At 37.9% G+C, this 27,770-nt stretch overlaps 1 protein-coding gene across 1 annotated transcript in view; it reads right to left on the bottom strand.

The window, feature by feature from the left end:
- Positions 1–27,770, bottom strand: part of VWC2L (von Willebrand factor C domain containing 2 like) — a 198,220-nt gene that overhangs the window by 117,200 nt on the left and 53,250 nt on the right. The window contains exon 2 of the mRNA XM_053690976.1: positions 26,190–26,319. Within this exon, the coding sequence (XP_053546951.1) occupies positions 26,190–26,319 (130 nt within the window). The remainder of the gene's footprint in view (positions 1–26,189; positions 26,320–27,770) is intronic.

The raw sequence follows: 27,770 nt of genomic DNA, 5'->3' as shown, positions 1-27,770 counted from the left end.
TTGTGCTCTCTCCCCCTCTCTTTTGCGCTCTCTCCCCCTCTCTTTTGCGCTCTCTCTTGCTCCACCTCTCTTTTGCTCTCTCTCCCCCCCCCCTGTATTTTGCTCTCTCCCCCCTCTCCTTTGCTCTCTCTCTCCCCCTCTCTTTTGCTCTCTCTCTCCCCCCCTCTCTTTTGCTCTTTCTCCCCCTCTCTTTTGTGCTTTCTCCCCCTCTCTTTTGCGCTCTCTCCCCTCTCTTTTGCGCTCTCTTTCTCCCCCCTCTCTTTTGCTCTCTCTCCCCCTCTCTTTTGGGCTCTCTCTCCCCCCTCTCTTTTGCACTCTCTCTCCCCCCCCCTCTTTTGCGCGCTCTCTCTCCCCCTCCTCTTTTGCGCTCTCTCTCTCCCCCTCTCTTTTGCGCTCTCTCTCTCCCCCTCTCTTTTGCGCTCTCTCTCCCCCTATTTTGCGCTCTCTCTCCCCCTTTTTCTTTTGCGCTCTCTCCCTCCCCCCTCTCTTTTGCGCTCTCTATTCCCCCTCTCTTTTGCACTCTCTCTCTCTCCCCTCTCTTTGCTCTTTCTCTCAATCCCTCTCTTTGCTCTCTCTCTCCATCTCTCTCTTTTGCTCTCTCTCTCCATCCCTCTCTTTTGCTCTCTCTCTCCCCCCTCTCTTTTGCTCTGTCTCTCTCCCCTCTCTTTTGCTCTCTCTCTCCCCCTCTCTATTGCTCTCTCTCCCCCTCTCTTTTTCTCTCTCTCCCCCTCTCTTTTTCTCTCTCTCCCTCCTCTCTTTTTCTCTCTCTCCCCCCTCTCTTTTTCTCTCTCTTTCCTCTATTTTGCTCTTTCCCCTCTCTTTTGCTCTTTCCCCTCTCTTTTGCTCTTTGCCCTCTCTTCTGCACTTTCCCCTCTCTTCTGCTCTTCCCCTTCTCTTTAGCTCTTTCCTATCTCTTTTTGTCTCTCCCCTTCTCTTTCTATTTCTCTCCCCTCTCTCTCGCACCGACCGCAACCCGCCATGCCCGACCACGCCCCCTGTCATGCCCTGTCCCATCGGACATGCCCATGTTCCCACCAGACCACGCCCACACTCCCATTGACCACGCCCACTTTTGCTGCAAACAGCATGTCAGGTAAGGCCAGGTGTGTTTGTCCTCGTGCTGTCTCTACTGCGCATGACAGCTTCGGACAAACACACTTGGCCTTTTATATTAAAGGGATTATAAAATATACTCTTCTAGTGATATATTATGGAGGAGAGGTAAATTGTACAGGGGTACCAATGCTAACATTGGGAAAGTATGTACCTGGATAGCACTCTACAACACAAGATGTAAGTAAAAGGTAGATAAACAAGTGGAGGAAAAAATCATTCTCCGGAAGAAGGGGTTAAGCAGGGCATCCAACTATACATATGACTCATTGTGACCTAGGCAATTAATATTGGCTGACGAATAGTGTCGTTTAGATATTCTTATCACGATATAACTTGCACAATTCCAGTCACATTGTGTAGTTGGGCAAGTGTCCAATAGAAACTTTAGTACCTCATTTACCTGTAGAACATATCAGCTGTTCTCTACTATATGTAGAGTTGTTACCTTATGCTCTTACTTTGTGTGCTACTCACCAGCACTATATTACAGCTGCAATCACATTTGAAATCTACCCCAGCATCCATATTTGTGGATTAATATAACAGGGTTGAATATTTGTTATTAATAAAAAATAAATTCACCTCTTATATTTGGTAACTTGTCTATTTGACTATACCTTATACCCTGCTTTCCACTATAATTAGGTGCTGCGATTGCATTCTGTTCATTCATAGCTACATTGTAACACTCTCCATGCATTGATTGATGGTTTATTGGGGTATTCCTATACCTAGGGGATATAGAACCTTATATTCCTGTTGCACTGATATTACCACTCTGTGTTTTTATTTTTTATTTTCATTTAATTTTTATTATTTATATAGTATTAGAATTTAAGTTTTAGCACCTTCTTCCAGAGAATGATTTTTTTCTCCACTTGTTTATCTACCTTTTACTTACATCTAGTGTTGTAGAGTTCTATCCAAGTATATACTTTACCAATATTAGCATTGGTACCCCTGTACTTGTTTATGTCACTTTGTTAAAAGGACATGGCACTTTAAATTATTCTTTCACTATTAATCGTGTAAAATTAAAAAGCAAACAAACAGGTAGGTAGGCTCAAGGGTGTGCACATGTCAGGAGTACTATATGGCAGCAGTTTAAAAAAATGTTGGCAATACAAAAATTTGCAAAAGCACTAGTTGGCTGCAGTGTTCCCTTACATATAGCACTCCAGACTTGTGCATGATACCAACCTAGCGGCCAGATTACGAGTTTTGCGTTATGAGAGGTACTAACGTGCACGTTATTGTCACCGACCGGGCCGTCTTTAAAAATTGACTGAACCCTGAGCAAACATTTTCTTGCCCCCCCCCCCATGCAATTTTGCTCTCCGCCGCAACACCCCAAAAAACAACTAAATCAATTTATTTTATTTTTTGTTTTTTAATTATTAGCCCAGCAGTGGATCATCTACTGCTGGGCTAATCATTAAAAAAAATTTAATAAATTGCAATATGTGAAACTGGACCTAAGCAGTACTAATAAGTAAATAAATATATAAATTCCTCCAATGTGAATTAATTTAATATGCTTTTGAATGTGATTCTGGTGTGAGGTTAGCTGGTTAAAGAGATTAAGGGCAGCAAACAGGAGCAAAGCAAGGTAAAGACTGAGGAGGAAGCATGGAGGTGCAGACAAATATAAGTTTACTGACTAGAACAGCAGGACTACTATGGAAGCTGTAAAATCTGAGACAGAGAGAAAAAACTCTAGGAACAAGTTCCCTCTCACTCTGCACTAGACAATGCTGCATGGGGGAGGAGCGTGTGAGCACTCACTTATTCTTCCCACTGACACCTTTCTACAAAGCACTGTTCCCCTAACAAACTTCAGTTAGTTGATCTTAGGGCCACAGCAGAAAGATCAGGGCTAAGGGGACCAGCAGACTGGGTGCTGTCTGCCCAAGGCTGCATGAATACAGTGTGAGACGAGTCACACAGCCTCAAGACTTAAGAGAGCAGTGTGTGCAACTGCACAGATGCTCAAATCCTCACGTGCCTGCCACTCCAGCTTTCTGCTGCATGCGCCTATAGTCAGCCCTACCCAGAAACAATCCCCACCCCCAGAGCAGTTACCTGGTAACAGTGGTAACCCCAGCAGGACCTTTTCGGGTGCAGTGGGATCAGCTGGATGCCGAGTTATGGCTTAGCATTCAGTGCTGCATAGTGCACATCTAAAACAGCACATGGCACTAGCTTGGCATGTCACATGACACCGGCACGGTCTGGCACAGTTTCTCACAAATAAATATAAGCAGAGAACTTTTAACTGTGACAGTATTAGGACTGACTGTGTGTGTGTTTGTGTGTGTGTCCCATGACATCAGCAGTCCAGCATGAACCAAATTTTTTTTATTTATTTTTTTAAATTTGTAGGACTCTTGGGCTCCTCAACAAAGACTGGGCCCTGGGCAGCTGCCCCTTTTGCCCTGTTTTTAAAGACAGCCCTGGTTACCGCTCACTTACTTACAGTGCTGGTATTACAGGTTTTTATAAACCCGGCATTAAAAGGCAAGAAGTGAGCGTAGAGCAAAATTGTGCTCCATACCGCACTCCAATACCAGCGCTGCTTAAGTCAGCAGTGAGCTGGTTGTACGTGCTCGTGCACGATTTCCCCATAGACATCAATGGGGAGAGCCGGCTGAGAAAAAGTCTAACACCTGCAATAAAGCAGCGTAAAACCTAATCTGCCGCCCCCGACATCGCCGACACCTACATTATACCTATTAACCCCTAATCTGCCGCTCTGGACATCGCCGCCACTATAATAAACATATTAACCCCTAAAACCGCCGCACTCCTGCATCGCAAACATTAGTTAAATATTATTAACCCCTAATCTGTCACCCCTAACATCGCCGCCACCTACCTACAATTATTAACCCCTAATCTGCCGCCCCCAACGTTGCCGCCACTATACTATATTTATTAACTCCTAAACCTAAGTCTAACCCTAACCCTAACACCCACTAACTTAAATATAATTAAAATAATTCTAAATAAAACCTACTATTAATAACTAAATAATTCTTATTTAAAACTAAATACTTACCTATAAAATAAACCCTAAGCTAGCTACAATATAACTAATAGTTACATTGTAGCTAGCTTAGGTTTTATTTTTATTTTACAGGCAAGTTTGTATTTATTTTAACTTGGTAGAATAGTTACTAAATAGTTATTAACTAATTACTAACTACCTAGCTAAAATAAATACAAATTTACCTGTAAAATAAAACCTAACCTAAGTTACACTAACACCTAACACTACACTACAATTAAATAAACACCAAATTACACAAAATAAAAACAAATTACAAGATATTTAAACTAATTATACCTAATCTAATAGTCCTATCAAAATAAAAAAGCCCCCCCCAAAATAAAAAAAACCCCTAGCCTAAACTAAACTACCAATAGCCCTTAAAAGGGCCTTTTGCGGGGCATTGCCCCAAAGAAATCAGCTCTTTTACCTGTAAAAAAAATACAACCCCCCCCCACACAACCAACCCCACACAACCAACCCCCCAAATAAAACCCGAGCTAAAAAAACCTAAGCTCCCCATTGCCCTGAAAAGGGCATTTGGATGGGCATTGCCCTTAAAAGGGCATTTAGCTCTATTGCAGCCCAAAGCCCTAACCTAAAAATAAAACCCACCCAATAAACCCTTAAAAAAACCTAACACTAACCCCTGAAGATCCACTTACAGTTTTGAAGAGCCAACATCCATCCTCAAAGAAGCCGGGAGAAGTCCTCATCAAAGCGGAAAGAAGTCCTCAACAAAGCCGGGAGAAGTCTTCATCTAAGCCGGGAGAAGTGGTCCTCCAGACGGGCAGAAGTCTTCATCCAGACGGCATCTTCTATCTTCATCCGGCAGAGCGGGTCCACCTTCAAGACATCCGGCGCGAAGCATCCTCTTCTGCCGACGACTACCCCGACGAATGAAGGTTCCTTTAAGTGACGTCATCCAAGATTGCGTCCCTTAGATTCCGATTGGCTGATAGAATTCTATCAGTCAATCGGAATTAGGGTTGAACAAAATCCTATTGGCTGATGCAATCAGCCATAGGATTGAACTTCAATCCTATTGGCTGATTCAATCAGCCAATAGGATTGAGCTTGCATTCTATTGGCTGTTCCTATTGGATCAGCCAATAGGATTGAAGGTGCCAGCCCAACATCCCCAGACTGTTCACAAATATTTATATGTAGAATATAATATATAAGTTTGTGTGTGTGTGTTTTAAAATAATAAAGGAAAAAAGGAAAAACAGATCAGCTCATCCTAGAGAAAAACATACAGACACTGGTACATGCAGGTTACAACACAGGGCATAGGAAGACAGATAAGGTCATTCAACAGAAAGGATCATGGGATAAAAACTGTTACAGAGCTTTGAAAGTAAAACGGCCAGGCACATAAACATTTGGAAAAAAAGCATGAGCATGTAGCAGTCCAGACAAACAGAAATGGATACAGACTACACAGAGAAAAAGGCAGAAACACAATTAACAGGCTCAGACTTACATAGGTTGACCTTGGGTTCATAAAGCCCATCCGTTTCCTTTACAAAGAGAGGAAACTGAGGATGTGAGCTGTGGCCATGAGAGCAGCTGGCAGAATGCAAAAATATTCAAGTGAAAAGGGTCAAACGTTCCTTTCTGGCATTAAGCAATGGTGAATAAATGGTTAATTGTTCTGAAGTGTACAGGCAGAATGCTACTTGCAGTTCTCAGTATCTCAGGTACAATGAAGGAGCATTTTTACTTATATGAACGGTCAGCTTTATGCTTTTTCTGTCCATTAAACACTACAGAAGCCATTCTAAGAGGCAAATCAGTAAGGTTATTTATGTCTGTAAGCTAAAATCACTCACCAGGGAGAACTGGCAGCTTTTGGCCAGGGGCAGAACAGCTGTGTGGCCCATACTGCAGCAACCTACCCCCCTATACTGCAGCAACCTACCCCCCTATGCTGCAGCTACCTACCCCCCCTCCATACTGCACTATCTACAGAACTGCACTTTATAGTGATGATGAGCATACAGACACTTATAATAATGGTGCAGGGTGTCTATTCACTAATAAAGAACACTCTGAACTGTATAATGATGAAGAGTATCTATACACTAAAGGACATGCACATGTATATATGCACAATCAATGTGCTGCTTAGTATAATTACAACAAATATTTACACTGATAGCATGATGTGTTGCATTACTATTCTCGGTGGGTATCAATATCCTGATAATAAATACAATGCACTGTTTACTAAATATGAGCATGTATCTGCTGCTAATGAACAAAACATGCTGTGCTGTGTAATTATGCAATGAATATATACACTAATAAAAGACACCCTGAATTATATAATACTGGTAAGTGTCTATTCACTGACAAAGAACGTCCTGCATTAATTAGTAATGAGGAGTATAATTTGGCCAACAATAAACATGCATTAATTGGGACGAGTATTTATTTGTTGAAAATATGTTGCTATATAAAGGCAAAGTATTGCAGTGTTAGGACCAGTAAACACTGGGACATCTTATAAAATGGTGACTGGCTAAGATCCCACTTTTAATATAAAAGCACATATGTATGTGAGTGTATATATATATAAATATAATATCTGCATAGGTTGCTGCTTGTGTTCTAAAGTGAAATATATTGTTGATCATACTGTGGATTTTTATTTAAATTATTTTACTGTGGATTGTTAATTAAATTATTTTATTTATTTGGCACTTTAGTTTCCTTTGGAAGTCAAGGGGTAAAGCAAAGGACAGACAGAAGGGGGAGGATTGTTTTTCTCTGGAGCTCTGTGACCTGCCAACCAAATCATCAGCAGTACAAAGAAGGATCACTTGTGCCTGGCCAGAGCTATTGCACAAAGCCCTGAACCGTCACATACAGTATTTTGTGGGATTGCTATGGTTTGTAAGCTCTGCACTTCATCTTCTTCTACATAAATGTTTTGTTTTTTGTTAAAATGAACAAAGTCTCATAACTTGTTAATTACAGAGATTTTTTGAATAAAGGTGGTGTATATCCTGCGCAAAGAACAGGTGGGGAAGGGGGGTGGGGGATGCCTCTAGCTCTCCTCGATGGGTACCCTAGCGTGCCCAATGTGTAAAAGATATATGCAAGGTAGAGGTGAGCGCCAATAGAAGGCTGAGGGTAGGGTGGGGAATGCTAAAATAGGCTAAAATTAGCTGATAGAATGTAAAATTAAAAATTACAAAATTTTTTATTCCATACAATAATTATAATAATAAAAAAGAACAATATACACTGATAGTTGTTTATGGATCCATGTTACAAATGGTAGCAAATTACAGTGTTAGGTAAAATACAATACAATATAATAATAAAAACAATTGTAAATACTGATAAATTCAGTGGCTGATGATATAGCCTTTTATGCTGAGTATCTGTTAAATGATTAACACCTTGGTTGAGTCCAGTAAGTGTAAGATGCTCCTGGTAGATAGTGTAGGGTTAATTGTAATCCAATATTGTGCAGGAGAAAAAAGTAGCAAGATTTGGGTGTGATCAGTGTCCAATACAACAATTTAGAAAAAAGTGGTAGAAAAAATGTGTGTTCACTCTATGTGATGAAAAAATGATGATAAAAAATGATGAAATCCCTCCAAAAAAATGTTATAAAAAAATGAAAAAAGGTGAAAAAGGATAAAATAGGATAAAAAAATAGTGTCAATTTCGAAATCCGAAGTGATGTTGGTGATGTCAGTGCAAATCAATCAATCAGTGGTTCAGTATTGATGCAATGTTTTGAAAAAATAAGATTATGCAAAAAGAAAAAATCCTGAAAAAAAGAAAACAAACAATACTCTAATATATGCAATCTGTACAATAGATATATCAGTATTATGCTTACTCAGATCTGTCGACGCGTTTCGGCCATATACCTCTGGCCTTTATCAAGACTGATAAACTGAGTAAGCTCACAGTATTTATAAGAGTTATGGCTGATGTTTTGGCGCCAAACACTAATAGGCCACGCCCCCTTCCTGTTTGGTAGCATTATGGGTATGGGCGAAAGCATTGTGGGTATGGGCGAAGGCATTTATTTTGCTTGTGTTATTGAGGTCATTACTAAGTTTTTAAAGACATGTGTAGTTATAAATTGTCTTTCCATTGTATATGGCTAGTTTGTGTGTGTCCTAATATGGATTTGTTGTTCATACATATACTTCCGGTTTCGCTGGTGGATCTAGCCCTTACTTCCTGTTTAGCCCTTACTTCCTGTTTAGCTACCCTATGGGACGTTTTAGTCCTGGTTGTTCATATCAATTCTTATGCTAATGTGTGTGAGTAATTTTATTGCGACTTATCTTAGCGATCTGTTTATATGGGCTCTATTCTTTCTCTCTAATTTCTAAATCATGCATGTGTTGCTTTTGTTTACCATTTATTGTTTACGGTTACCATTTCCGGTTCCGGTTTGTATCAATGCATGTGTTGTTTTTGTTTACCATTTTCTTGCTTCCGGTTACCATTTCCGGTTCCGGTTTTTATTGCTCCTTAGTACTTAACATTTCTGACAGTAAAAGCCAACATTATATGATGACTATGCAAATGAGTTTATTTCAAACATGTGTGTTGAAGAGAAAAAAATCAAATGCAGTAGGAATCGAATGTGCGACTGTGCTATATAATAAGTCAAATCGTAATTCTGGATTGAATCTTCAAACAAAAAGATGAATTTGTGAGCAAATGTGATGGTGTACAGACACAATGAAAAGCTATGATCTAAATGCGTTAGACTATATAAAATCCATTTTGAGATATAATATGGAAAATACGTTGATTTTACAAGGATGATAAAACTAGTGGATATACACTAGAGGATAAATACTTATTAATAAAATCTACATATATAAAATCCCATATAAAATGCTAATGCTTATGAAAGGCTTAAAGCTTTAAAAGGTGTAAATACAATTTTGATAAAAAATATAAAATATATATAAAAAGTGTATAAAATGTGTATAAGAGGGGGGCAACACAGAGAGAGTACACTAAAAGTAGGGTGTCACCTATGGTGAGGAGATGACATAAGGAGGGTATAAAAGAGTATATAAAAATATATAAAAAAATATAAAAATATAAAAATATATATGCGGACCTCCTAAAATTGGGCACCAGATGTTGACATCTGTTAATCGGACCCAGATATTAATAAAATATGAATAAAACCAGACAAAATAAAACAGGATAATGAGAAACTTGTGGCTGCGATGGCTGATCTCTAAAAATGAATGAACTCATGTTTAGTGTCGTAGAGTCCTGACTAAGGAACTATATGTTTATATGTGGAACACTATAATGGATGAAGGACATCTGACTGAAATGGGGGGAGGGTAATATGATAGATCTTTGTGGCGGATAGTTGCTTAGAGTGCTATACTGATCAGTGCTTAGCTTTATTTCGTGAAACTGAACAGATGAGATAGGTCCTCCTTATTATTTAGGCCCTTAGGATATAGACAATTTAGGGAAAATATCCATTTGGACTCTTGTAGGAGTAGTTTCTGCTCATGGTTTCCTCCTCTCCAATTTTTTCTCACTATCTCTATTCCACAAAATTTCATTTCCCTAACATTTCCTCCATGTTTAGTTGTGAAATGTTTATATAGGGCTGTATCTGTCCTTTTATTCTCTATACATAGTATATGCTCCCTCATTCTGTCTTTCAGTTTTCGAGAGGTTTGTCCTACATAATGTAATTTGCATGGACATTCAATGAGGTATATGACATTCTGGTCACTACATCTTATCAGACTGTTAATCATAAATTTTTCTTTGGTATATGCTGATAAAAATGAAGTTGTTTTCCAACCATTTTTGCACGCTTTGCAATTCGGGCACGGGTAGAAGCCCTTTATCTTCTTATTACAATGGTCTACCACTGTGCCTATTTTGCCTATTTTTTGTTGTTTGGGTACAGTTGGAGCCAATCTGTTCTTTAGGTTGTTCGTCTTCCTATAAATAAATTTCGGATGTGGCGTTAGTAGTTCTCCCAGGATGTCATCATCCTTCAAAAGTGACCAGTGCTTCTTATAAATCTTTTCTATAATGTGTTTGTTCTCACAATATTCTGTAATAAAAGGGACATCTATAATGTCTTTCGAAGTCGTTCTATCTTCTCTGGTTTTATATTTTAGGAGGGTTTTTCTATCAACAGCTTTGACTTCTTTAATTTTTTCTTCCAATAGTGTTGCTTCGTATCCTCTCTCAATGAATCTCTTTTTTAGTACCTGAGTTTGTTCTTCCCATTTTTTCGGATCTGAACAATTCTTTTTAATCCTTAAGAGTTGCCCCTTCGGTATATTTTCTTTCCAAACTCTGTGGTGGCAGCTTTCATTGTGAATGTAATTGTTACAGTCGACCTCCTTAAAGAAGGTCGACGTGACAAATTCTCCATTTATTATGTCTATCTTGAGATCCAGGAAGTGTATAGATTGTTTATTACATTCATAAGTGAATCTCAAATTTCTCATATTTTTGTTCATAATTTGTATGGTGTAATGTAAATCTTCCATGGTTCCCTTCCAAATGAGAAAAATGTCATCAATGTACCTTACGTAGAGGACCAGGTCCGCGCTAGCTGGGCAGGATTCCCAAAAGATTTGCTCCCATTGGCCCATATACAAATTAGCATAGCTAGGCGCGAACCTGGTCCCCATCGCTGTACCACACTGTTGATGATAAAATTTATTATCATGATTAAAATAATTGTGGGTTAAAATGTAATGAATGCTGTCTAAAACAAAAGTGCATTGTGCCTCAGGAATGCATGGGTCTTTAGAGAGAAAGAACTTGACAGCTTCAATGCCTCCTTCGTGCGGTATACTCGTGTATAATGAGACTACATCACACGTTGCCATAATAAATGACTCTTCCCATTTTAGATTATCCAATATTGTTAGAATCTGTGTGGAGTCTCTCAAATATGATGGAAGGTTGATGACTTGTTTCTGTAAGATTTTATCTACATATTCCGACATATTGCTTGATATCGACCCAATCCCCGATATAATCGGTCTCCCTGGAGGGTTAGTCACCGATTTGTGTATCTTCGGGAGTTGGTAAAACACTGGGGTAATAGGGTATTTAACCATAATATAGTTGTATTCTCTCTGGTTGAGTATCCCCAGTGTTTTAGCTTTGGTGGTCAGAGCTTCCAAATCTCTTGTGAATTTTTCTATTGGGTCGCTCAGTAGTCTCTTGTATGTCTTGGAATCGCTCAAGATTCTATTGCACTCTTCCTCGTAATTGCACTTATCCATCACAACGATAGCTCCGCCTTTATCGGCAGGTTTAATTGTTAATTTGTGGTCTTTCTCTAGCTTTTTGATAGTGTCCATCTGGGATCTGGATAGGTTAGAGCGTACCTTATTCAGTCTGTTTTGACTCAATTTTCTAATGTCATTACAAACATTCGTTTTGAATGTTTCAATTGTACACCCTTTGCTTCCCACCGGGTAAAAAGAAGATTTCGGTCTTAGGCCTGTGTGTAGAAATTGCTCATTCTCGATTGGAGCTATGTAATTGCGTTCTATTGGAGATTTGAGGAAGTGGCGCTTAAGTGTTAACTTCCTCGCAAATTCTTTTGTACTAATGAACGCCTGAAATTTGTTTAGGCAGTTAGTGGGTGCAAAGCTGAGGCCATGGGATAATATTCCTTCTTCTTGTGTAGTTAGTTCTCTCGAACTTAAGTTATATATACCATTGGTCATCTTCCTTGTGACCAGGGTGGCAGTCTGCGATGTATGGGGGGTCTCTTCATGTATACGTACTTCTTCCTGTGGCCTTGTTGTATTTCTTTTTCTTAGTGCTGTGCCACTTCTCCTTCCTCTGTGGGTTTTCTTTTTAGTTTTGTGGTGATCTCCTGATCTTCCAAGTCTGTGTTTTTTCTCTTTCTCTGTATTTTTTCTTTCACTCTTGGTGGTAAGGGATTTCCCCCTAAAAAAGATGACTCCGAGGTAGAGGCTGGTATATCTACTGTTTTTTGTAATGTAGTACTTTTATTATGTTCTTCTTGTGGTCTTGCACCTTGCATCCTTGGTTCTCTTCTTGCTCTGTCTTGGTAGGGTTCCCTCTGATCAAAGCTCCCATGGTGTCCTTCATTTCTGTTCCTGCTATAGTCATTACTTCTATTCCGATAGTTATAGCGGAAATGTCCTCTGGGTTCTCTCTGGTCAGAGTCTCTTCTCCTATAGTCAAACACCTCGTCTCTATCTTCCTGGTGGGTAACTCTCCTATCCATTCCATATCCTGCTTGGAATCTAGGTCTATCGAATTCTCTCTCTTCATATTGATAGTGATTCGCATGGTATGGTGTGTGCGGATTTCTTCTGTAGTGATATGGACGATGGTATGAATTAGAGTGATAATTGAAATTACGTTTGTTATCATAATTTAAGTGATAGCCATTGTTGTTCCTCATCCGGTAATCCTGGTTACGGCTATAGGTATTCTGGTGGTGCCTGCGTTCATCTTGTTGCCATGCAGGTCTATCCCAAGTGTCGTAATTCCTTTCTTTGAATTGTACATTGGATGAGTCTTTCCTTGTGTTGTATCGGTTTGGTCCTTGGTGTTTTATATTCAGTTTGTTATTCGATTGTTTCCTGCCATATTTCACTACGTGCCATCCATCTTCTGTCTCTCTGTCCACCATGTTTCTAGCTTGGTGTGGGATAGTCTCTTTGCATGTTGTGTTCTGAGAGGGTGTGTTTGACTGTGCTTCAATGGGATCAGCTCTCTTAGTGTTGTCCAATTCCCTATTCAGCTTTTTCATTTTTTTAGCGATAATGTCTTCTCTCACTTTGGTAACCTTTTTAAACATCGTGTTCTTTCTATTAGTGATTTCTTTTTCTTCCGCCTCTGTAACCTCGATGTTATTTAGCATTGTTTCGTCATCTTTAATATCTAGGTCTAACTGAGTCAAGAGGGAGCTTCTATATTCTATAATAAGCTTTATTAGATTCCTAGAAGCCTCCAAGAGAATGTTTATCCATTTTTCTGCATATAGTGGATCTGATATTGGAAAGGCACAGTCCTTGTGTATACTCAGACCACGAGGAATGAGGTCTAATTCTAAACATTTATTTAGAAACGAGATTTCCGCTTTATATTTTACTTCAGTGACCAGAGATTTTTCTAGATCTCTAAATAGTGTTGGAATGTCATATCTGTCTGGGTCTATATCAGGTGAGCTATCCATATCATTGTTGATGTCTAAGCTGATTTCTCTTCTTAGTGTATGTAAATCTTCCATGTTTAAACTAGCAACTATATGGGGTATTATCTGTTCTGCTGCTGGTTATACTGGCTAGGTAAATATGACAGTTTGAATAAAGGTGGTGTATATCCTGCGCAAAGAACAGGTGGGGAAGGGGGGTGGGGGATGCCTCTAGCTCTCCTCGATGGGTACCCTAGCGTGCCCAATGTGTAAAAGATATATGCAAGGTAGAGGTGAGCGCCAATAGAAGGCTGAGGGTAGGGTGGGGAACGCTAAAATAGGCTAAAATTAGCTGATAGAATGTAAAATTAAAAATTACAAATTTTTTTATTCCATACAATAATTATAATAATAAAAAAGAACAATATACACTGATAGTTGTTTATGGATCCATGTTACAAATGGTAGCAAATTACAGTGTTAGGTAAAATACAATACAATATAATAATAAAAACAATTGTAAATACTGATAAATTCAGTGGCTGATGATATAGCCTTATTATAGAATATAGAAGCTCCCTCTTGACTCAGTTAGACCTAGATATTAAAGATGACGAAACAATGCTAAATAACATTGAGGTTACAGAGGCGGAAGAAAAAGAAATCACTAATAGAAAGAACACGATGTTTAAAAAGGTTACCAAAGTGAGAGAAGACATTATCGCTAAAAAAACGAAAAAGCTGAATAGAGAATTGGACAACACTAAGAGAGCTGATCCCATTGAAGCACAGTCAAACACACCCTCTCAGAACACAACATGCAAAGAGACTATCCCACACCAAGCTAGAAACATGGTGGACAGAGAGACAGAAGATGGATGGCACGTAGTGAAATATGGCAGGAAACAATCGAATAACAAACTGAATATAAAACACCAAGGACCAAACCGATACAACACAAGGAAAGACTCATCCAATGTACAATTCAAAGAAAGGAATTACGACACTTGGGATAGACCTGCATGGCAACAAGATGAACGCAGGCACCACCAGAATACCTATAGCCGTAACCAGGATTACCGGATGAGGAACAACAATGGCTATCACTTAAATTATGATAACAAACGTAATTTCAATTATCACTCTAATTCATACCATCGTCCATATCACTACAGAAGAAATCCGCACACACCATACCATGCGAATCACTATCAATATGAAGAGAGAGAATTCGATAGACCTAGATTCCAAGCAGGATATGGAATGGATAGGAGAGTTACCCACCAGGAAGATAGAGACGAGGTGTTTGACTATAGGAGAAGAGACTCTGACCAGAGAGAACCCAGAGGACATTTCCGCTATAACTATCGGAATAGAAGTAATGACTATAGCAGGAACAGAAATGAAGGACACCATGGGAGCTTTGATCAGAGGGAACCCTACCAAGACAGAGCAAGAAGAGAACCAAGGATGCAAGGTGCAAGACCACAAGAAGAACATAATAAAAGTACTACATTACAAAAAACAGTAGATATACCAGCCTCTACCTCGGAGTCATCTTTTTTAGGGGGAAATCCCTTACCACCAAGAGTGAAAGAAAAAATACAGAGAAAGAGAAAAAACACAGACTTGGAAGATCAGGAGATCACCACAAAACTAAAAAGAAAACCCACAGAGGAAGGAGAAGTGGCACAGCACTAAGAAAAAGAAATACAACAAGGCCACAGGAAGAAGTACGTATACATGAAGAGACCCCCCATACATCGCAGACTGCCCCCCTGGTCACAAGGAAGATGACCAATGGTATATATAACTTAAGTTCGAGAGAACTAACTACACAAGAAGAAGGAATATTATCCCATGGCCTCAGCTTTGCACCCACTAACTGCCTAAACAAATTTCAGGCGTTCATTAGTACAAAAGAATTTGCGAGGAAGTTAACACTTAAGCGCCACTTCCTCAAATCTCCAATAGAACGCAATTACATAGCTCCAATCGAGAATGAGCAATTTCTACACACAGGCCTAAGACCGAAATCTTCTTTTTACCCGGTGGGAAGCAAAGGGTGTACAATTGAAACATTCGAAACGAATGTTTGTAATGACATTAGAAAATTGAGTCAAAACAGACTGAATAAGGTACGCTCTAACCTATCCAGATCCCAGATGGACACTATCAAAAAGCTAGAGAAAGACCACAAATTAACAATTAAACCTGCCGATAAAGGCGGAGCTATCGTTGTGATGGATAAGTGCAATTACGAGGAAGAGTGCAATAGAATCTTGAGCGATTCCAAGACATACAAGAGACTACTGAGCGACCCAATAGAAAAATTCACAAGAGATTTGGAAGCTCTGACCACCAAAGCTAAAACACTGGGGATACTCAACCAGAGAGAATACAACTATATTATGGTTAAATACCCTATTACCCCAGTGTTTTACCAACTCCCGAAGATATACAAATCGGTGACTAACCCTCCAGGGAGACCGATTATATCGGGGATTGGGTCGATATCAAGCAATATGTCGGAATATGTAGATAAAATCTTACAGAAACAAGTCATCAACCTTCCATCATATTTGAGAGACTCCACACAGATTCTAACAATATTGGATAATCTAAAATGGGAAGAGTCATTTATTATGGCAACGTGTGATGTAGTCTCATTATACACGAGTATACCGCACGAAGGAGGCATTGAAGCTGTCAAGTTCTTTCTCTCTAAAGACCCATGCATTCCTGAGGCACAATGCACTTTTGTTTTAGACAGCATTCATTACATTTTAACCCACAATTATTTTAATCATGATAATAAATTTTATCATCAACAGTGTGGTACAGCGATGTGGACCAGGTTCGCGCCTAGCTATGCTAATTTGTATATGGGCCAATGGGAGCAAATCTTTTGGGAATCCTGCCCAGCTAGCGCGGACCTGGTCCTCTACGTAAGGTACATTGATGACATTTTTCTCATTTGGAAGGGAACCATGGAAGATTTACATTACACCATACAAATTATGAACAAAAATATGAGAAATTTGAGATTCACTTATGAATGTAATAAACAATCTATACACTTCCTGGATCTCAAGATAGACATAATAAATGGAGAATTTGTCACGTCGACCTTCTTTAAGGAGGTCGACTGTAACAATTACATTCACAATGAAAGCTGCCACCACAGAGTTTGGAAAGAAAATATACCGAAGGGGCAACTCTTAAGGATTAAAAAGAATTGTTCAGATCCGAAAAAATGGGAAGAACAAACTCAGGTACTAAAAAAGAGATTCATTGAGAGAGGATACGAAGCAACACTATTGGAAGAAAAAATTAAAGAAGTCAAAGCTGTTGATAGAAAAACCCTCCTAAAATATAAAACCAGAGAAGATAGAACGACTTCGAAAGACATTATAGATGTCCCTTTTATTACAGAATATTGTGAGAACAAACACATTATAGAAAAGATTTATAAGAAGCACTGGTCACTTTTGAAGGATGATGACATCCTGGGAGAACTACTAACGCCACATCCGAAATTTATTTATAGGAAGACGAACAACCTAAAGAACAGATTGGCTCCAACTGTACCCAAACAACAAAAAATAGGCAAAATAGGCACAGTGGTAGACCATTGTAATAAGAAGATAAAGGGCTTCTACCCGTGCCCGAATTGCAAAGCGTGCAAAAATGGTTGGAAAACAACTTCATTTTTATCAGCATATACCAAAGAAAAATTTATGATTAACAGTCTGATAAGATGTAGTGACCAGAATGTCATATACCTCATTGAATGTCCATGCAAATTACATTATGTAGGACAAACCTCTCGAAAACTGAAAGACAGAATGAGGGAGCATATACTATGTATAGAGAATAAAAGGACAGATACAGCCCTATATAAACATTTCACAACTAAACATGGAGGAAATGTTAGGGAAATTAAATTTTGTGGAATAGAGATAGTGAGAAAAAATTGGAGAGGAGGAAACCATGAGCAGAAACTACTCCTACAAGAGTCCAAATGGATATTTTCCCTAAATTGTCTATATCCTAAGGGCCTAAATAATAAGGAGGACCTATCTCATCTGTTCAGTTTCACGAAATAAAGCTAAGCACTGATCAGTATAGCACTCTAAGCAACTATCCGCCACAAAGATCTATCATATTACCCTCCCCCCATTTCAGTCAGATGTCCTTCATCCATTATAGTGTTCCACATATAAACATATAGTTCCTTAGTCAGGACTCTACGACACTAAACATGAGTTCATTCATTTTTAGAGATCAGCCATCGCAGCCACAAGTTTCTCATTATCCTGTTTTATTTTGTCTGGTTTTATTCATATTTTATTAATATCTGGGTCCGATTAACAGATGTCAACATCTGGTGCCCAATTTTAGGAGGTCCGCATATATATTTTTATATTTTTATATTTTTTTATATATTTTTATATACTCTTTTATACCCTCCTTATGTCATCTCCTCACCATAGGTGACACCCTACTTTTAGTGTACTCTCTCTGTGTTGCCCCCCTCTTATACACATTTTATACACTTTTTATATATATTTTATATTTTTTATCAAAATTGTATTTACACCTTTTAAAGCTTTAAGCCTTTCATAAGCATTAGCATTTTATATGGGATTTTATATATGTAGATTTTATTAATAAGTATTTATCCTCTAGTGTATATCCACTAGTTTTATCATCCTTGTAAAATCAACGTATTCTCCATATTATATCTCAAAATGGATTTTATATAGTCTAACGCATTTAGATCATAGCTTTTCATTGTGTCTGTACACCATCACATTTGCTCACAAATTCATCTTTTTGTTTGAAGATTCAATCCAGAATTACGATTTGACTTATTATATAGCACAGTCGCACATTCGATTCCTACTGCATTTGATTTTTTTCTCTTCAACACACATGTTTGAAATAAACTCATTTGCATAGTCATCATATAATGTTGGCTTTTACTGTCAGAAATGTTAAGTACTAAGGAGCAATAAAAACCGGAACCGGAAATGGTAACCGGAAGCAAGAAAATGGTAAACAAAAACAACACATGCATTGATACAAACCGGAACCGGAAATGGTAACCGTAAACAATAAATGGTAAACAAAAGCAACACATGCATGATTTAGAAATTAGAGAGAAAGAATAGAGCCCATATAAACAGATCGCTAAGATAAGTCGCAATAAAATTACTCACACACATTAGCATAAGAATTGATATGAACAACCAGGACTAAAACGTCCCATAGGGTAGCTAAACAGGAAGTAAGGGCTAAACAGGAAGTAAGGGCTAGATCCACCAGCGAAACCGGAAGTATATGTATGAACAACAAATCCATATTAGGACACACACAAACTAGCCATATACAATGGAAAGACAATTTATAACTACACATGTCTTTAAAAACTTAGTAATGACCTCAATAACACAAGCAAAATAAATGCCTTCGCCCATACCCACAATGCTTTCGCCCATACCCATAATGCTACCAAACAGGAAGGGGGCGTGGCCTATTAGTGTTTGGCGCCAAAACATCAGCCATAACTCTTATAAATACTGTGAGCTTACTCAGTTTATCAGTCTTGATAAAGGCCAGAGGTATATGGCCGAAACGCGTCGACAGATCTGAGTAAGCATAATACTGATATATCTATTGTACAGATTGCATATATTAGAGTATTGTTTGTTTTCTTTTTTTCAGGATTTTTTCTTTTTGCATAATCTTATTTTTTCAAAACATTGCATCAATACTGAACCACTGATTGATTGATTTGCACTGACATCACCAACATCACTTCGGATTTCGAAATTGACACTATTTTTTTATCCTATTTTATCCTTTTTCACCTTTTTTCATTTTTTTATAACATTTTTTTGGAGGGATTTCATCATTTTTTATCATCATTTTTTCATCACATAGAGTGAACACACATTTTTTCTACCACTTTTTTCTAAATTGTTGTATTGGACACTGATCACACCCAAATCTTGCTACTTTTTTCTCCTGCACAATATTGGATTACAATTAACCCTACACTATCTACCAGGAGCATCTTACACTTACTGGACTCAACCAAGGTGTTAATCATTTAACAGATACTCAGCATAAAAGGCTATATCATCAGCCACTGAATTTATCAGTATTTACAATTGTTTTTATTATTATATTGTATTGTATTTTACCTAACACTGTAATTTGCTACCATTTGTAACATGGATCCATAAACAACTATCAGTGTATATTGTTCTTTTTTATTATTATAATTATTGTATGGAATAAAAAAATTTGTAATTTTTAATTTTACATTCTATCAGCTAATTTTAGCCTATTTTAGCGTTCCCCACCCTACCCTCAGCCTTCTATTGGCGCTCACCTCTACCTTGCATATATCAATTACAGAGATTTTTAGCAGAACAAACAAACACAAGAAAGTAGCAGGCGCTTGAATATAACTCAGATTTTTTTTTATTTAGCTTCTTCCTGGAAAAATGCCTATGACACCCATGGTGATCCCATATGCATTTTAGATGGCATCATCAATTATATCACTGAGATCTTAAATTAATAATATCACTTATGACAAACAATATCTTGTAGCTCCACTGTTAGACACATATAACATCAGCATAAATAAAAAGAGAGAAGAGCTCAACCTGGGAACGAACAATAGCATAATAGCTTGTTCTATGGCTAGTCGCCACCCAAGAAGCAGCCTCTTTTTGCTCAACATGTGCCTTTCACAGAGAAGAACTTTCCTGTAGCATATCAGTCTGATCCTGACTTCACAGTACAGTCCAGCCCCAAAATACCAAGCAATCCCTCCCTGATCAAGAGAAACAGCAAAACCCCAGACGTACGTTTCAGCCTATTCTGGGCCTCGTCAGTGAGGTGCAGCCATATCCCTCTAGGCACACTGAGCAACGGGTCCACGTCTGGATTCCCACATCACACTTAGGGAGACTTCCCTAAGTGTCATAATTTTCATAAATAAAAACAGAGAAGCACTCAACCTGGGAACGAACAATAGCATATTAGCTTGTTCTATGGCTAGTTACCACCCAAGAAGCAGTCTCTTTTTGCTCAACATGTGCTTTCACAGAGAAGAACTTTCCTGAAGCATATCAGTCTGATCTTAACTTCACAGTACAGTTCAGCCCCGAAATACCAGGCAATCCCTCCCTGAACAAGAAAAACAGCAAAACCCCAGACGTACGTTTCGGCCTATTGTGGGCCTCGTCAGTCATATCCCTCTAGGCACACTGAGCAACGGGTCCACGTCTGGATTCCACGCATCACACTTAGGGAGACTTCCCTAAGTGTCAGAGGTAGCTTCTCTTTTAGAAACATATAAGATAATATACACTTCTGCCCAGTGCCCATGTAACTTTTCTATTAGGCCCTGATGTTCAAACCATCGACAGACCATCGGGAAACTGCTTTGATGGCCTTGTCGGCATCACACTTCAAATTCGGTACCTCATTCCTCACAGAAGGTAGCATCCACAAACAAGTGGTATCCCTAGGTGCTTCATTAAATTGCCGACAACATACTAAAAAACTGACTTGATCCCTTGCACCCTACTCAATCGACACTCCTTTTAAGTAGCGGCAGACCAGGGCTCAATTGCAGTCCGCCGCTGAGTTCCAGAAGCACGGCTAGGACGGAGAGGTTTTTCCGGTCCTCCAAGGTTTATCTCATCTCCATGTACAACGTAGATTATTTAAACTATTGGAGATATCTTCAAAAAAGGGATTTAATAGTTACTTGCTATTGTTTCAAACATAAATATATATTTGAAAAAATATTTTTATGTTAAATCAATATTAAGCACAAAATTCAAAAGAAAAAAACTGGATGGACTTGTAATATTATTTAAAAAGTTCAAATTTTATTCCATTCCAAGAAATTAAAAAAAAGAAATAACGGGTACATCCAAACCATAGAGCAAAACATACACACTGGTGCGCAGTCCTAGCCAGTCTAGGACTGCGCACCAGTTTGTATGTTTTGCTCTATGGTTTGGATGTACCCCTTATATCATTTTTTTAAATTCTTGGAATGGAATAAAATTTGAACTTTTTAAAATAATATTACAAGACCATCCAGTTTTTTCTTTTGAATTTTGTGCATAACTCCAGCGTGTTTTTTGGATAGTTCATTGGCTATTTCCTGTGGGTGTGAGCCGGTATACCTAACTAGCATTGGTGGATGAAGAGTCATGTGCTGGTGACGTCACTATAAGCATCAAAGGAACACGGAGGAACGCCAAAAATACCAAGGAGCGTTACACTGACTAAAGAAGTGCTGCGGAGAAAGTATCAGAGGCAAGTCCCTGCTTATCCTTCAAAATGACTCAAGGTAAAAGGGTTCCTAAACTATAATATCCCAGTATGCAACGTAGTGGTTCAGTGTTTAATTGATGACACAGGAAACAGATCTCAGCATGTTTCAATATATACATACCTAAGGAAGTGTACACTTTGCCAGTTAAAATACCGTAACAAAGTAATGGTTGGATATATTTGTATATCATAAATAAATAGGATTGCTGAGTAACTTTCATATTACACAATAATATTAAGCAACCATTACATTTATTTAAAGATATCTACAATAATTTAAACAATATGCATTGTACATGACTATGCATATTATTTAAACATTTTATTAATCTGCAATAACCTAAAACTAACTGTTGAAGTTAAGACCCAAAACATAAATATTCAATATTTAAACAATGCATTGTCACGTACAATGCATAATGTTTAAATATTTGCATATAAATTAAAAAGTAATGATGATGATACATAACAATGCATAATATTTTAAAAAGTGTAGATAAATACACTATTAATCCCTAAGCTGCCCTAACCTAATCACCAAATCAACCCCCATACAGGTATGAGGGGTGGTTAGTTGATAAAGGCCTAATCAATAATAACCATCAATAATCACCTAATAAACTCCTATACAGGTGTGAGGTTTGGTTAGTTGATAATAAATGGTAACCATCATTAATCACCTAAACAACCTTTATACAGGTATGGAAGGTGGTTAGGAGATTAAAGCCTACAAAATAATAACTAACAATAATCACCCAATCAACCCCCATACAGGTATAGGAGGTGGTTAGGCGATTAAAGCCTAAACCGCCACCTCCCAATGCAAACTTGAACTGCACTAACACCTAAACCCTCCTCTAAACTACCCCCCTCTAAACTAACCTCCCCCCTCTAAACTAAACCCACTAAGTTACAAAAAAAATACATTATTCAAAATAAAAAATAATTATATCTAACAACAAACTACATGCCACATAAAATTAAAAAAATAAAAAAAATAAGAAAAAACCCTAAATTTGAACTCTAAAATAAATTACAATAGCCGTAAAGGACCTTTTGTAGGGCATTAACCTAAAGTGATCAAAGCTCTTTTGCAAAAAAAAAACACCTACATTACGCTCCCCACCCGCTGAAAGTACCGACAAGTGGCAATGTTGGTCATGTTAACATAGTGCTGCCCATTATATCCTAGGGGAGACACTTTGCAGGTCTGCCCCTTTTTTTTAGAATATATTGATAGACCAACGGACTTCAAGGCCGACAAGGACAGAAAGACCGTTTCTCAGGGGCCTATATGAGAAGGCTCAGCTTGTCTTGGGTAAAGTTAGTCTTTGGTGCAGAGTTAGCATGTTTCATTGATTTTGGCACAATTTACGAATATTCATCCACTTCAGATTTGTACCTTGAAGTCTTCTAAACTGCTAGCGGTCTCTGTAAAGTTTTCATATACAGACTAATAGGCTATTTACATTAAAGTGATATAAAACTGTCAGTTTCATTGTAGTAATAATGAAAAAACACTAAGCAGTAGGTTGCATTTAAAAATAAAACACTGCAATATGTATTAATTATCATTTTAAAAGGATTTTGTCTTTCATTTATTTTATAACTTAATTTCTGAAGGGTCCATTACTTCCTCAAAGGGGCTTGGGTCTCTACAGGAAGCCATATATAATCTGCTAGAGCAACATGAGCTGTTTTACTGTTAAGACAGTAAGCAATTTCTTGTCCATGCTCAAAAGAGGCAAAATACAATTTAAGATCTCAGAATACCTGCTTCCTCAACTCCATGAGGGCAATAGTTACACTGGGAATTTCTAAAAGTACTCCTTTTGCAAAAATACAAGTAAGTTGTTTGCTGTTTTTTTACATAGTCTGTGTTTTTGCATGTTTACTTTGATTTAAGGAAATGAAAATACTATTTTTGACAGTCCAAAGTCTGTCCTTTGTATAAACGCTGATAATTTATTATACCACAAGGATTTGCTCTACCAGCCATGAAAAGGTCAAACCTGTTGCTCTTCATATCTTTATCCATTCTGCATATATCATTATATTTACTATGTACAACTTCAGTTCATGCACAGAAAACATTAAATTACTGGATTTTAGTTTCATTGGTAAAGATCTCTGAAGTGTGTTTGCTTAGAGCACTAGTTCTCTTTAGACTGACAATGGTTTTGTAAGGCTCTAAGCACCACTGAGCAGAACACATGCATCAGTAATATGTTATAGAGAGTGACTGACTCTCCATATAAAAATGTTTAAACACACTGACTTATAGCCATCACTGTAAACCAGTGTGTTACAACACAGTAATACAATGTTATACAGTGTCTTGCTGGTATATGCAGATATGCACCAGTATATCCAATGCAGAATTTCAGCTTCATTACTACCTAATTCACAGTGTTCCATATAAGGAGGCTACTAACAAAAACTATATCTAGTTCATGGGTTGCGTCCCTGATACATTACATTACTACAACACATCTCCTACACTGTGTTTTGCCATAATCACAGCACAGTGCTGCTTTCACTGCAGTCAGGAGGGATATGGGGACTTCTATGCAAATAGGCTAAGACATTGTTTGCTGCCTGTATAAGAAAATAGTATACAACAGGCCTATTCATTTTCCTCTACCTAAAAAGCTTTGCTTAAAGAGACAGTCAACACAGAATTTTTGCTGTTTAAAAAGATAGATAATCACTTTATTACCCATTCTCCAGTTTTGCATAACCAACACAGTTATAATAAGTTTTACCTCTATAATTACCCTCTATCTATGCCGTTGCAAACTGCCCCCTTCGGTTCTTTTGACAGACTTGCATTTTAGCCAGTCAGTGCTGGCTCCTAGGTAACTTCACGTGCATGAGCTCAATGTTATCTACAGCAGGGTTCTTCAAACCACGGGTCGGGACCCATTGCTGGGTCGCAACACCATGTGTACTGGGTCGCAGCTTGTGTGTGTGTTGTATGAGAATGTGTGTGTTGTGTGTGTGTGTGTAGTATGAAAATGTTTGTGGTGTTTGTATCTGTTACATGAGAGTGTGTGTGGTGTGTCTGTTGCATGAGAATGTGTGTGGTGTGTCTGTTGCATGAGAATGTGTGTGGTGTGTCTGTGGCATGAGAGTGAGTGTGGTGTGTCTGTGGCATGAGAGTGTGTGTGGTGTGTCTGTGGCATGAAAGTGTATGTGGTGTGTCTGTGGCTGTGGTATGAGAGTGTGTGTGTGTGGTGTATCTGTGGCATGAGAGTGTGTGTAGTGTGTCTGTGCTGTGGCATGAGAGTGTGTGTTATTACGTTTTACAACACTTTGATGTTTGACTACAATCAGGAGTAAAGTACACACACATTTAGTCATTTTGCAAAAATTGCAGCTATCTTGTTGAATATTAGTTACTAATATTTTCAAACAAAGTATAAAAATAGGGTCGCAAAGATATGTGGTATCATGACACTGGGTCTTGGGGAAAAAAGTTTGAAGAACCCTGATCTACAGTATATGACACCCATGAACTAACCCCCTCTAGTGGTGAAAAACTGTCAAAATGCATTTAGACAAGAGACGGCCTTCAAGGTCTAAGAAATTACACTTGTTGACTTACAGTATATTTTACCAAAGTATTTCTCTATATTCCATGATCCAGATTTAAAATCATCATATATTTATATTATATCTATCTATCTATCTATCTATCTACTATCTATCTATCTATCTATCTATCTATCTTAAGCCTACAACAGCAGTAGACAAATAATTGTAATGCTAATTCACAATCCTTTGCAAACTCAACTAATATTGAATCATTCTCTTCTGACTATAGAATCTAGGGAGATTTTAAAGCTATTTAAACTTCAAGACATAGGGGGCTGATAATCAAGACCTCATCGGCATGGAGATAAATAACAAAAAATCTTTGGGGGCTGTTTTTGAGCATAATACTACAATGTATGTGTCTCTACACCTCTCTGGATAAAATTTGCCTTTCTAATTTTTTTGAGGAACCTTATAGTACTGACAAGACATATTAGACCATCTCGCTAGAACAGACAGCTTTAGACCATCAGGCCCATAATATCACCATACATGAGTTAAATTATTAGTTTCAGGGTTTTTTTCACAGTACTGAGAATCATGAGGGCCAGTGGTGTAACCTGCATTGGGCATTTGTAGTAACCAACAGTGTATAGAGAGATTACCAACAGCCATGGGGGTAAGATTATCCATGGCTCATCATTATAAAAGCCACATCACAATTCAACAGTGTAACAAAAGGACATGTTTTTCCCTAGCTAATTAGGTCTGACAGTAGGATTTAGGGGGGCATCAAATTCTATGGCGTGATACCTCCCCACTCATATGCTCTTACATATCAATTATCCATGGTGTGTGACCCCTCCATGTGCCCTGCCCTTTGGCTGTAAGAAATATGAACTAAAAGTCAGTATATTGCTCAATCAGTTAGGAAATACTCACCATTCTTGCAGACTGGACAGCATTGCTCCGGCTCATAGACTGGATTCACACACTCAGGTACGGCACAGTCTGCTACTATGCAATGCACTTCATTGCTGGGTTCACATCGGCACCATTCACACGGAGAGGGCTGAAGAAGAGAGAATGGTTAGTGAAACTTCCAATAAATGCATTATTTCATGTCTTGCTTCTACAGATAAATAAAACTACTTATTTATTTTCATGTTAGCTGGGGGCGTGTCCCTGCCCAGTATCAGAGCTGAGTGAATAGTCCTTATTACCCACTGAAGGGTATCTCAGTCACCCTCACAAATATTTTCCTGACCAATAGATCAATAACCCGTTTTCCAGTTAGAAAGTTCATTGCACAAAAGATCTAAAAAGTATAAAAAAGAAACAACTTTTTTTTAAAAGCAGAAAACATATATTAAGAATGTATCAAGTCTATTCCAATCAATTGGAAGAGCAGTGTGTAGTGTTTTTTTTACATGAGTGTATGTGATTCACCCACGCTAACAAACACAGCTGTTTGCTCGTGAAATAAATCTAAAATACAAATCTTTATGCACAACAACAATATCATTGTCAGAATGTTCTTCCATAATTCCTTTTAAGTGTTTGGATGCTAAAAAAAAAATAAGTTACTAATACAACTATGCAAAATTACATGAAAGTGTTCAAATAAATCATGAATTGGTGTAATTCATTGAATGGATGTAAAACCCAATTTTTTTTTCTTTCATGATTTAGTTAGAACATAAAATTTTAAACAACTTTCTAATTTACTTCTATTATCATATTTTCTTTGTTTGCTTGTTATCCTTATTTGAAAAGCAGAAATGTAAGCTCAAGAGTGTGCACGTGTCTGCAGCACTATATAGCAGCAGTTTTGCAACAATGTTATACATTAACAGGAGCACTAGATAGCAGCACTATTTCCTGTCATGTAGGGCTTCAGCCATGTGCACACTACCTACCTAGGTATCTCTTTAACAAAGAATAACATGAGAATTAAATTTTGATAATAGAAGTAAATTGGAAACTTTTTAAAAATTGTATTCTCTTTTTGAATAATTTGGGGTTTAATGTCCCTTTAAGTGAAATAAAAACTTGCATTAAAGGGATACTGAACCTAAATTTTTTCTTTCGAGATTCAGATAGAGCACTCAATTTTAAGCAACTTTCTAATTTACTCCTATTATCATTTTTTCTTCTTTCTCTTGCTATCTTTATTTGAAAAAGAAAGTTCAGACCCTGGACAGCACTTGTTTATTGGTGGATGATTTATCCACCAATCATCAAGAACAACCCAGGTTGTTCACCAAAAATGGGTTGTCATCTCTAAACTTACATTCTTGCTTTTCAAATAAAGATGCCAAGAGAATGAAGAACATTTGCTAATAGGAGTAAATTAGAAAGTTGCTTAAAAGTGCATGCTCTATCTAAATCACAAAAGAAAAAATTTGGGTTCAGTGTCCCTCTAATATACTTTACACTTTCCTCTTCAACAGTAATTCGAGTAGTCACCATGTTTTAATATCGCATTGGCGTAATACATTTTGCTTCAGTGTAAATCTCTGC

This window comes from Bombina bombina, chromosome 1 (genome assembly GCF_027579735.1).
Source record: "Bombina bombina isolate aBomBom1 chromosome 1, aBomBom1.pri, whole genome shotgun sequence".
Taxonomy (NCBI): domain Eukaryota; kingdom Metazoa; phylum Chordata; class Amphibia; order Anura; family Bombinatoridae; genus Bombina; species Bombina bombina.
This window is presented reverse-complemented; position numbering and strand designations above follow the sequence as displayed.